Source organism: Orcinus orca, chromosome 16 (genome assembly GCF_937001465.1).
Source record: "Orcinus orca chromosome 16, mOrcOrc1.1, whole genome shotgun sequence".
Classification (NCBI taxonomy): domain Eukaryota; kingdom Metazoa; phylum Chordata; class Mammalia; order Artiodactyla; family Delphinidae; genus Orcinus; species Orcinus orca.
The window spans coordinates 24390439-24401596 of record NC_064574.1 but is presented as its reverse complement, the minus strand read 5'-3'; the positions used below and the strand labels follow the sequence as shown (position 1 = coordinate 24401596).

The following is an 11158-nucleotide window of genomic DNA, read 5'->3' as shown; positions in this document are numbered from 1 at the left end:
ACAAAACGCTATGGAAAAAACGCCTCTAAAGTCCTCTAGAGAAAATCAGGTTCACGCATAAAATTGGACAAACTGCGGTTCTCCGGACGGATGCAGGACATTCAGGCAAAGAAAACACCCTGTTCAAAGCCATGTCTGTTCAAATGACACTGAATAACTATGCTGTGAGTGTTGTGTTGCCTGAAGCCGTTTGGGGCTTCGGGGGTCTGAAGATGAAGCTGTATCCCAACCAAGCGCCCTTGTTAATTGTACTCGGGTTTGTAGGTGGAACAGTGCGCAGGCGCACCTAGAACCAGGTGACCACACACATGCGCAATGTGTAATCCCGAAGCCAAAAGAGGTATGATTGAGAGCAAGTTTTTTTCTGTTACTAAAACTTCCCTTACTCGAATCCAGCAAGCCTGTCTGTCCCCATTTCTGGCGAGGGAATCTTAATATCTCTTAATATTATCCCGTTTTTTCTTCTGGGCCACACTTTTAAGTCGGCTGCCAGTACTCAACATGGCGGAGGCCCCTAGGTGGCGCAGTCCGTCCTTAGGCGTGCTGCACGGAGGGGCGGGGGCCCTCCGAAAGGGCGGGAGTTTGAGGGGCGGGGCCTGAGCCCCAGCCCCTTGGTGGGCACCCGCCCCCGGCCGGGCCTTAGCTGCTACTTCAGGCGCTGCGGCGCTGAGGAGCACCCGAGGAATCTGCGGGAGCCGAGCGTGGTGAGGTGGGGCCTCAAGGGCAGGCGGGAGGTGCCCGGGTTAACGGTCTGAGGCCCAGAGGCTGGCCCTCTTAGAGCGCCTTAGGGAATTCCGTTCGGGCAGCGGCCGAGGCCCAGAGAGGGGCTGGGACCTGTCCTAGGCGGGTGTGTCCGCGTGCTGCTGCCGCCAACACTCTGCGCTCCAAGTCCGCGTAAAAAGGGATCTTCCCGAGCCCGGGGTTGTCCGGTAAGGCGCTGCGCTCTCCTAAGCGTCTCGCTCCTGGCTCCCAGAATTTTGCGGCTCCCTCTGCCTTTGGGGCTTTGCATGTGATCTGTCCGAAAGTCCAGTCCTACTCGCCACCCTACTCTGGAACGCTCATTCTTCGGGACCCACCTTAAATAGCACTTCCTCGGAAACCTTTTCCAACCGCTTTCTGAAGGCGCAGTTAGCTCGCTGCTGGGTTTTTGCACTCATTGCACCGAGTTACTTTTCCTGCATCTCTTTTACAGCCGTGCACTTGTTGGGGCGTTATGCCTTGCCTTTTTCATCTGTATCCCAGGGTCTAGCACGTGATGATCATAATAATAGCTAATATTTATTGAACAGCCACAAAGGTGCTACGAAATGCATTACCTGTAAAGGCCTATTTAATCCTCAGAGCGATTCCATAAGGTGGGTTCTATATCTTCACATTTTATGCGTGAAGAAGCTAAGGCACTCTTAGATCAATTTGCGTAGAGTCCCACAACTAATAAGTGAGTGGAGCCGGGATACGAATTCTAGGCTGTCCATCCCCAGAGCATGTAATAATTCCTGGATTGCCTTTGGGTTTGGTAAATGTCTGTTGAATTGGTGTTTACATTAGCTCCATGAGTTATGGAGGCCAAGATTGTGATGCACATGAGAAGGCTTAGAAAGGAGAATTGATGTTCCCAAATGTACAGAGTGAGTTCATGAGGAACTAGAACCTGGTGCTAGCCCTTGTTCCTTCAGTCACACTCTACCTTTCTTTGGTCCTTGTCCATCAGAGAGCCGAAGACTTAGACCTCATCATTTCACACCCTTTAGAAAGTGTCCCTCCCAGAGCTGTGATTTCATATTTCATGATTTAGGGGCATTTTGTAATGGAAGGGTGTAGAGTTTCGAAGCAGATTGGGGTTCAGTATTTGCTCTGCCGCTGACCAGTTATACCCCTTCCGTGTTTTGAGCCTTAGTTTTCTTGTCCATAAAATGAAGGCAATAATTTCTTCTCAAAGTTTTTTATGAAGATTGCAAATAATTGTGAGAGAGTAAAGTGCTGTACAAACTACATGATCTGTTTCTTTTGGGGTTTTTTGTTTGTTTTTACCTTTTAGAAGATTATAGAACTGTCAGCATTTTGTAAGACCTTTGATATGGATCATGTTGCCTAATGTTCTTATATCCATTCATTTAGTCAAATATCTAATGAGTACCTGCTATATACCAGGCACTGTTTTAGGAGCTGAGAATACAGCAGTCAACAAAACAATATTCTTGCACTTGGGAAATGTACTTTGGGTTAGATATAGTACACATAATACTCAGATAGGGACAGATGAAGCATGGTAAAGTAAGTAGAAAAATACCAGGGACTTCTCTGGCAGCCCTGTAGTTAAGACTCCCCGCTTCCACTGCAGGGGGCATGGGTTCAATGCCTGGTTGGGGAACTAAGAGCTCCTGCGTGCCGCATGGTGCGGCCAAAAAAAAAAAGAAAGAAAGAAAAGAAAAATACCAGTTTGTGTGGAGGGGTGGTGGTATTTTATATTGGGTGGTTAAGGAACAACTTACTGAGAAGGGGACATTTGAACAGAGAGGGTGGCAAGGGAGCCAATCATGAGGATAACTAGAAGAAGAGGCCCTGGATGAGTGTGTGGCTTGGTGTGTGCCAAGCATGTACAGCAAGGAGGGCTGTGTGGCTGGAGAGATGTGAGCAAAGGGGAGAGGAGTAAGAAATGGAATTAAAACAATTGGAGGCTGGGATCAAATAATTAGGACCAGGTAAGCCAATACAGTGATTGTGGTTTCTACTCTTGATTAGCCACTGGAGGGTTCTGAGTGACCGAATCTGTCACTGTTTTAATATTTATTTATTTATTTATTGCTTTATTTACTTATTTATGCCATACCATGTGGGATGTGGGATCTTAGTTCCCCAACCAGGGATGGAACCCATGCCCCCTACAGTGGAAGCTCGGAGTCTTAACCAATGGACGACCCAGGAAGTCCCTGTCACTGTTTTAAAAGGATCACTCTGACTATTCTGCTGAGAAAAAGCAAATTTTGAAAGCAAGGGTAGAAGCATTGCTACCACCTAGGAAGCTTTTGCAGTTATCCAGGTGTATTAGTTATCTACTGCTATGCAAGAAATTACCCCAAAACTTAGCAGCTTGAAACAGCAGTCATTTATTATCTCATATAGTTGTGGGTCTGAAATCTGGGAGCAGCTCAGCTGGCTGTTTCTGGCTTAGGATCTCTCAGGAGATTGCAGTCAAACTGATGTCTGGTCTGCTCCCAAGATGTGGTTCCTTACCACTGGGCCTCTTCACAGGGCTGCCTGGGTGTCCTCAGGACACAGCCGAGAGAGTGGGGAGAGAGCAAGAGCTAGAGAGAGGGGAGGCCTTTTATGACCTTGTCTTGGAAGTCATTTCTACTTTATTCAGCTTCATTAACTTTATTCCAGATCATGCTCAAGGGGAGAGAGTTTAGGCTCCACCTCTTGAAGGGAGGAGTATCAAAGAATTTGTGGGCATACCTTAAAGCCAAGAGTGGCTTTGCTTAGGATGATGATGGGGGTGGGTCAGAAGCAATAGGAACTGGTAGAGCCAACAGGATTTGCTGATGGATTGGTTATAGGCTGTGGGAGAATGGAGTCAGTATAACTGTAAGGCCTTTGGGCTTGAGCAACCAGAAGGATGGAATTAGCATGTACTGAAATGGGGAAGATTGGAGGAACAGGAGTTCACTTTTGGATGAGTTAACTTTGAGATGCCTGTTAGACATCTATATGGAGAAGTTAAATAAATGTTTGGATTTAGTATAGGAGTGTGATGTGCCAGATGGGCTGGAGATGTAACACTGGGAGTCATGGGTGTATAGGTACAGTTTTAAGCCATGAAACTGGATGAGATTATCTAGAAAATGAGTGTAGGTGGAGAAGAGGTCTGAAGCCTGAGCCCTGGGGCCTCCAACCTTGAGATGGTGGGGAGGAGCCAGCAGAGGAGACTAAAGGGAGAGAGGCCTTAGAGGTAGGAGGAGGATGGAGAGAGAGGCCCACATATGAGATTTATATAAGGAGCTGTGTGCTAATTTCTTTTTTTCTGGAATAAGAAACAAATTGTCTCTCCAGACATATATATATATATATATATATATATAGTTTCTTTTCTCAGGAAATAAAATGTCTGTGCCCTCACGTGTTTTTTCTTTTTTGCTTTAAGTGACAAATTCTGTTTAATAATACCAGGTCTCCTCTTAGTCCTTGCAACATTTACACCTCTACTTCAAGTTTAGGTGGTGTTGCTGCTATTTTAAATTTATTTAAATACTCCTTTTGGAAGAATTTGGATGAGATGAGACAAAATATATAATTTATGTCACTCTTGTCTCACTCTTCACCCTAGGTTCAGAGGTCACTGCCCTTCCCAGTCTGGTTCCTAGCAAAAGTAGGAAGTCAGTCTTCCTCATTTCTGTATCACTGTGGCCAGTTACCTGATGCTAAGCTGGAATTCATGAGTGTTTACAGGATAAATTAACGTATAAAAGAAGTGAATCTTTTTCCTTTTCCTGTGGTAATGATAACATCTATTCAGTGGTTTACAGTTTACAGAGCACACTGACATCCATTATTCTCATTGAATGCAATTCAGTCTGTTACCATTTGCCAGCTACTGACCTTTTCCTTTCCTGAGGGCCATTGAAACCTACCTTTCTTTTGGAGCTATGCTAGTTTATTTATTCTCTGGCTGATCTGACAGTGTGTTAATGAAAGGTGCTGAACTGTGTCTTGAGGAAGCTCAGAACTGAATCTCAATTTCAGAAAAATTCCTGGTGTAATTTTTCTCTGTTCCCTCCATCTTTTTAGTCCTGTTTTTGTTTTTTTTTTTGGCGGGGGGGGGTACGTTAATCATAAAACAATTCAAGTCATTTTTTAAATAAACTTTATTTTTTAGAACAATTTTAGATTTACAGAACTTGCATAGTACAGCAAGCTCCTATATACCCTGCACCCAGTTTCCCCTGTTAGTAACATCTTACATTAGTATGGTACATTTGCTACAATTTCGCATCATTTTTGAAGTAAATGGGGCATACCAATAAAATACGAACAAAATGAAGTTACTTCATCTCTGTAAGCCTCAGTTTCCTTATCTGTAAAATGAGAGGGTTGGACTAAATTTTTAAATAGCTCTAAAATTTTTAAATTATCTGCTAAAGTAAAATAATCATATAATTCTAATATAATTCCATTTTTTTACTGAGGTGTTACTATCATTTTCTAAAATAATGTATACACATTAACAACAGCCTTATTCTAAAAGAGGATTTAGAGAATTCCCTGCCAGTCCAGTGGTTAGGACTCTTGAGCTTCCACTGCAGGGGGCGCAGATCAAGCTAAGATGTTGCAAGCCGCAAGGCGTGGCCACAAATAAATAAATAAATAAATAAATAAATAAAAAGAATAAAAGAGGATTTAATAGGAGAATTCCAGGAACTATGAGAGGGCTGCTTATATATTAGGTTTGTATAATATATATAAATATATGATTATAAATATATATAATATTATTATACTAGGTTGAATTACATGAAATTATCATTTTGTTAGGTTAAAAAAAGCGCAGATATCGGCAATTTCATGGGGTTTAACCGAATGCTTTTGGGGGTAGGGATTCAAAGGAGTGTTAGGGAGCCTTTGGGGCCTCTGAGACTCTGCAAAAGCCTGGCCCATCCCTCACAGTGTTCGGGGAGAAAAGGCTCTTCAAGTCCCTTGAAGCATCTCAGAGCTACTCTTGTTGTTAGTCGTGTTGTCGGTAAGAGCTACTTCCCAGCAGGTTTGTGCCTCCATCCAGAAGAGAGAGATTGAGCCAGCATTTCACAGCTGTGGTGGAAAGGAAGGGCAGAAAGGGAGGACACTGGAAGTACTAACCCAGTTGATCAGCTAGGAAGAGGCATCCTGGAGTGCTGGTGCCACTATGCCTTTACTGGTGCCACTGTACTCTTCCTACTTTATGCCCTTTCCTTACTGTCTAGTACAAGCTCAGCAAACCGGGTATCTGCAGTTGCCCAGGAGGTGATTAGTAAGCTGAGTTTTCCTCTGTTATAAGAAAAACAATAGCACAAGTGCAATGACATGACAACTAAAATCTGCTATCGGTGTGAGGGAGAGGCTAGGCCAGGGCAGGGGCCTGAGACTAAGGTGAACTGGAGAGCATATGCCTTATCTAAAGGGGGCAGACACTGTTTCACTGCAGCCTGTTGTCGCCTTGTGGGAATGTGGGTCAGGGGTCACTAGATATGCTGATTACCCAAACGAGCCAGAAATATGAATTTTTATATGTATTTTGCCAATGGTAAATGTTGGCACCTAACTTAAGTTCTTAAAAACCATCGTATAGGCCACACAATGATTGAAAAGAACCCGCAGGCTACATTTGTAACCTCTGGCCAAGGGTTTAGATCTGCCAGGAGTGAGGCCCACATGCATTTCTTCATTATGCATTGTTGACAAGCTACTAATGACCAAAATGAATTAGCTCCTGCCTTTGAGGAACTCACAAATTAGTGGAGAAGATAGACAAATAGTAATGATAAGATGTAACATAGACATTCTCTCTATACATTAAATATAAATTTATATATATTGTATATATGGCTATAAAACTGATAAATTATTCCTGGATACATCTGGGAGGACCTGATAGGAAGTGGCATTTGAGCCAGGATGTAGAAGATCAACAGTTTGGTGCATTAAAGGGACATGAAACTCAGAAACTACCTAAGAAACTCAGAGGTCATGGAGCTGGGCACCCTCATTTTTGGATGAGGAGCCTGAGGAAGTGGCGTGCTCGAGGTCCTAGAGCCCATTAGAGACAGAACTTGGACTAGCACCCCAAACTCTCGATCATCTTGCCTCCCCGTCTCCTGGGTGTCTCTGAAGTCACTGGTTAGGCTGGCCTCCCTCACCTGCCCCCATTGCCCTGTGCTGGCCCATCTCCTGGCGGATGAGGAGGGTTTGCCATCCTGCTGAAGCTGGCTCCTTCTTCCCTCTGTTTTTTGGTTCCCCTGCCTGAAATGCCTGCTACTCTCTGTCAGAGAGTCAGATTGCTTGTATTCAAATCCCTAGTCAACCAAATGCCAACTGTATGAACTAGGACAAATTGTTTAACCTTTCTGATTTCTCAGCTAAGGCTTAGCCTTTGTAAGCCTCAGTTTCCTCATCCATGTGTAAAGTTAAAATAGTACCAATGCTGAAGTATGATAGGAAAGCATTGGAAGGTTTCAAGATTCTTGTGATGCCAAAATGACATGGTATGTGTAAAGCACTTCAAGTGACTGACCCATAGAAACACTTAACAAGTATTAATTATGATGATGATGATTCGCACTGTTCACAGCCCCACAGCTTGGGTTAAATGTCCTTCTTTTGTCTTCCCATACTATCCTGTGATGTCTCTGTTATTACTGCACAGACCACATTGTATTGTAATTGTGTCCATCTCCCCTGCTAGCCTAAAATCACCTTTAGTGATTCATTCAGCAGATGTTTATTAGGCACTGTGCCAGGCACTAGGGATGCAATGGTAAACTAGGAGCTCTTGGTCGAGTGCAGAGTTACGAAAGTCATGCCAGGAAACACTAGCCCTGTGAGCTTGTGTCATGGTCCAATAAATTTGGGAAATGATGCTCATCATGTCCCCCCCCTTTAGAGATTAGGTCCATCTTAGTATTTGAAAAGCTTTGAGGAGTACTGTACTTTGTCCAACCCAATTTTACAGAACTTAATGAGTATTTGCTGAATAAATTTGAGTCATCTAGGGAGTTCTTTCAACTCCACTGTGTGCTTTAGTCCCCAGCTCAAGAGGAGGTCCAAGGGACACAGCAATGATTAGAGAGCCTGCTGGGAGCGAACAGCCTCTGGCTGCATAGGGACCTGTGGACTTACTGTCTGGTGCCCCCATGGAGACAGGGGGCCCTGGGTTGAACAATATGAAGCCCCGGTCACTGCAGCTGGTGCTGGAGGAGCAAGTGCTGGCGCTACAGCAGCAGATGGCAGAGAACCAAGCAGCTTCCTGGCGGAAGCTGAAGAGCTCCCAGGAGGCTCAGCAAAGGCAAGCAACCCTCGTGAGGAAGCTGCAGGCCAAGGTGAGGCAGCTGCCCTTTCAGGAAGGGGAAGGAGGAGAACACTTGGGGCTGGGGACCGAAGCGGGATGAGGTTTGCAGAAGATGGAGCCACGTGGTGGGAATGTCCTAAACAGCTCTCCTTTGATGTCTACAACTTCTCCACCAGCCATCTACGATGTCCCTTTCAAAGGTGACCTTCATGAGGGGTCAGTTAGTTGTCTAGGTTTGCTCTCCTAGTCTAGAGCTAGGACCTGATCCTAGGTTTTCCGGTTCCAAAGCCCATGAACTTCCTTCTCCAATACAAGAGCTGTAGAGAACATATGATTAAATGACCAAATGGAAACTGTAAGATGTTATGGCCTCACTTCACTGTCATCATCCAGTCCCTCATTCACAGCGCATTTGCCCACGACCCTTGGGGACCTTTGCTTTGGGCTGTTGGTACCAGCCGTGCCCATTGCCGTGTCCTGCTCTGTTTGCCCCAGGTGTTGCAGTACCGGAGTTGGTGCCAAGAGCTGGAGAAGCGGCTGGAAGCCACTGGGGTGAGTGAGGCTCTTCTGTGCTCCTCCTGAGCCCTCAGGGAGTATAGTTAGGCCTCATTTGCCGACTGAGGGAGGCTGGGGTGTGATAAGGCGGTGTTTGGAAGAAGCCTCTCTTTCGTCAGCCCCTGAGAGCTTCATCAGATACCTTCACAGGACCTAGCTATTCCTGCCCCATCAGACTCCAACCCCAGGCTCTCTAAGGACAAAATGAGCTTTAGGAGACTTAATATTACCAGATTGGAAGGGGTGTGGAATCCGAGAGAAGAGATGCATTTTTCCTCCAGGAGGTGTCAGTGTTTATCTGTCTTGGAGAGATGTGTGCCTTTGCAGGCCTGAAAAAACCGTATTTGTGACAGAGAGATTTCTTTGTGCTGTGGGCTGGGTAGAACTGGCTTTCAAAAACCTATCTGCCTTTCTTCCAGCTCCCTCTCAGCATCTTCTCACATTACCCTCGGAAGAGTTCTCTCAGAGGAAGGAAAGGACGAGACTTAACTATGTACCGTTCTATGTAGGCCAGGCACCCTTAGGCATTGTCATAGAATTACGTCACTTAACCTGCAAAGCAACTTTTCAGGGGAATGATATCACCTTCATTTTGGAGCTGAAGACTTTGTGGCTTAGAGAAGTTATAACTTCCCAAGGTCCAAAAATTAGTGTAGTAGAAGCCAAGGCCATTAGTGAAAGCTGTATTTTATGCTTCTTAGGTCAAAAGTTCTTTTCACTACCAAATACCATCTTTCACGAGAAGTCACTGGTTTATGTTTGGAGAGAGGGAAGCAGTGGGTTTACTTGAGGAATGCAGTGATTGAGAAAAGAGACATATTGCTAACAAAGGGGAGAAAGAATAAAAAAAAAAAGCTGGGGAATTCCCTGGCAGTCCAGTGGTTAGGACTCTGCGCTTTCAGTGCTTGGGGGTGGTGGTGGGGTTATCCCTGGTTGGGGGCACTAAGATCCCACAAGCTGCTCGGTGTGGCCAAAAATAAAAATAAAATAAATGGATGAACTTTAAAAACAATAAGCAGGCTGCAGTAGAAGGGGGCATCAGGGAATTGGTCTGCGGGATGTTCTCGTTGGAGGTAAATGAAAGCTTGCTTTTGTCTGGCTAAGGGACCGGTCCCTCAGAGGTGGGAAAGTGTGGAGGAGCCAAACCTGGAACAGCTGCTAACCCGATTGGAGGAGGAGCAACAGAGGTGATGGGCCCCAACTTTCTGGCCTGGGTGGTTGGCAGGTGGGTAGAGAAGGTTGATGGAAAACCTCTGTCTCGAGGGCTAACATGGATTAGAATCAAGGACTTCAGCCTCAGCCCTCCAGTTCCTGGCAGTGGAAAGTTCCAGTGGTTGTCATCTTACTCCAAGAGGTCCAAGGGTTGGCTCAGACCTTTGTTTAGTACTTGCTCCTACCCCTCCCCAGTGCAGGTGTGAGAGTCTAGCGGAGGTGAACACCCAGCTTCGGCTGCACATGGAAAAAGCTGACGTGGTGAATAAAGCGCTTCGGGAAGATGTGGAAAAATTGACAGTAGACTGGAGCCGGGCCCGGGATGAGCTAATAAGGAAGGAGAGCCAGTGGCAGATGGAGCAGGAGGTAAGAGAAACAGTGGGCGGGAATGGTGAGAGGAGGACTTGCAGTCTGGGCGCTGCCTGGTCAGTGCTGGAAGGGGTTAACTTCAGGACCTGGATGGAAACTGAGCTGTTTGTTAAAGTCTCTGGCCGTCCTTACTGCTCATGCTGGCAGCTCTGCCCTGCTTGGGCTGTCACCTTAGTTCTGTTCTTACCTGCCTAGTCGAGGTTTTGCTGGCAGGTAGCATGACACTCAAAGCAACTCTGTTCCTGCATAGGTTTTAGATGGATCTTAAAGTTTACTGACCCCCCTCATCTGGAAGTCTGCAATCTAGATGCTAAGGAGGTAGCTGTTGAAATTGAATGGGGAAGAAATTTTCAGATCCCAGTTAAAGGAAACTAATGTTTCCTGGGCCGTTGCTCTGTGTTAGGCATTATGTTAGATGATTTACATATGTTATATCATTTAATCATCATTATAAGTCTGTGGTGATGATGGTAATAGCTCCCATTTGTTGAGCTACTGTTTATCCTTTTCTAATCTAGCTCAAAGAAGGCCATATACCATCCTAGGCCCTTTGACCTCTTGAATCCCACTGCTAACTTTATTAAACACTTCAGCATCGCCTGAACATAGACACCCATTCATAAGCTATCTCCTTTAAGGCCCTCCGCTTCCCCCCCCTCAATAGTCAGGAGGAATCCAAGACTCCTGTGTTGGCAAAAGATGTCCTCTGCCCTTTGATATGACCTGGGTTTCTGAACACACAGTTCTTCAAGGGCTACCTGAAAGGGGAGCATGGTCGCCTTCTCAGTCTGTGGCGGGAGGTGGTGACCTTCCGTCGCCACTTCCTGGAAATGAAGTCAGCCACTGACAGGTCAGTGTGGAGGTATGACGGGAGGAGGTTTGCCCCTACCAACTCTATTCGCATGACAGTGGGCTGCTATAGAAGGGAATCAGGTTGTGGGGGAAAGGCAGAGGTGGAAGAGTTGGTGGGGAGGGATGGAATTGTTG

General features: G+C 45.7%; 1 protein-coding gene across 5 annotated transcripts in view; it reads left to right on the top strand.

Annotated features, from left to right (window-relative positions):
• The first annotated feature begins 7770 nt into the window (after positions 1 to 7770).
• Positions 7771 to 11158, top strand: part of CEP250 (centrosomal protein 250) — a 38987-nt gene continuing 35599 nt past the window's right edge. For 4 of the 5 annotated variants that reach the window (XM_033433594.2, XM_004272774.4, XM_033433596.2 and 1 more), the window contains exons 1-5: positions 7771 to 8066; positions 8531 to 8587; positions 9695 to 9777; positions 10003 to 10168; positions 10915 to 11021. In XM_033433594.2, coding sequence (XP_033289485.2) covers positions 7881 to 8066; positions 8531 to 8587; positions 9695 to 9777; positions 10003 to 10168; positions 10915 to 11021 — 599 coding nt within the window. In that variant the 5' untranslated portion in view covers positions 7771 to 7880. Of the gene's footprint in view, positions 8067 to 8530; positions 8588 to 9694; positions 9778 to 9997; positions 10169 to 10914; positions 11022 to 11158 lie in introns of those variants that run through there. The other variant, XM_033433597.2, reaches the window with a different exon arrangement.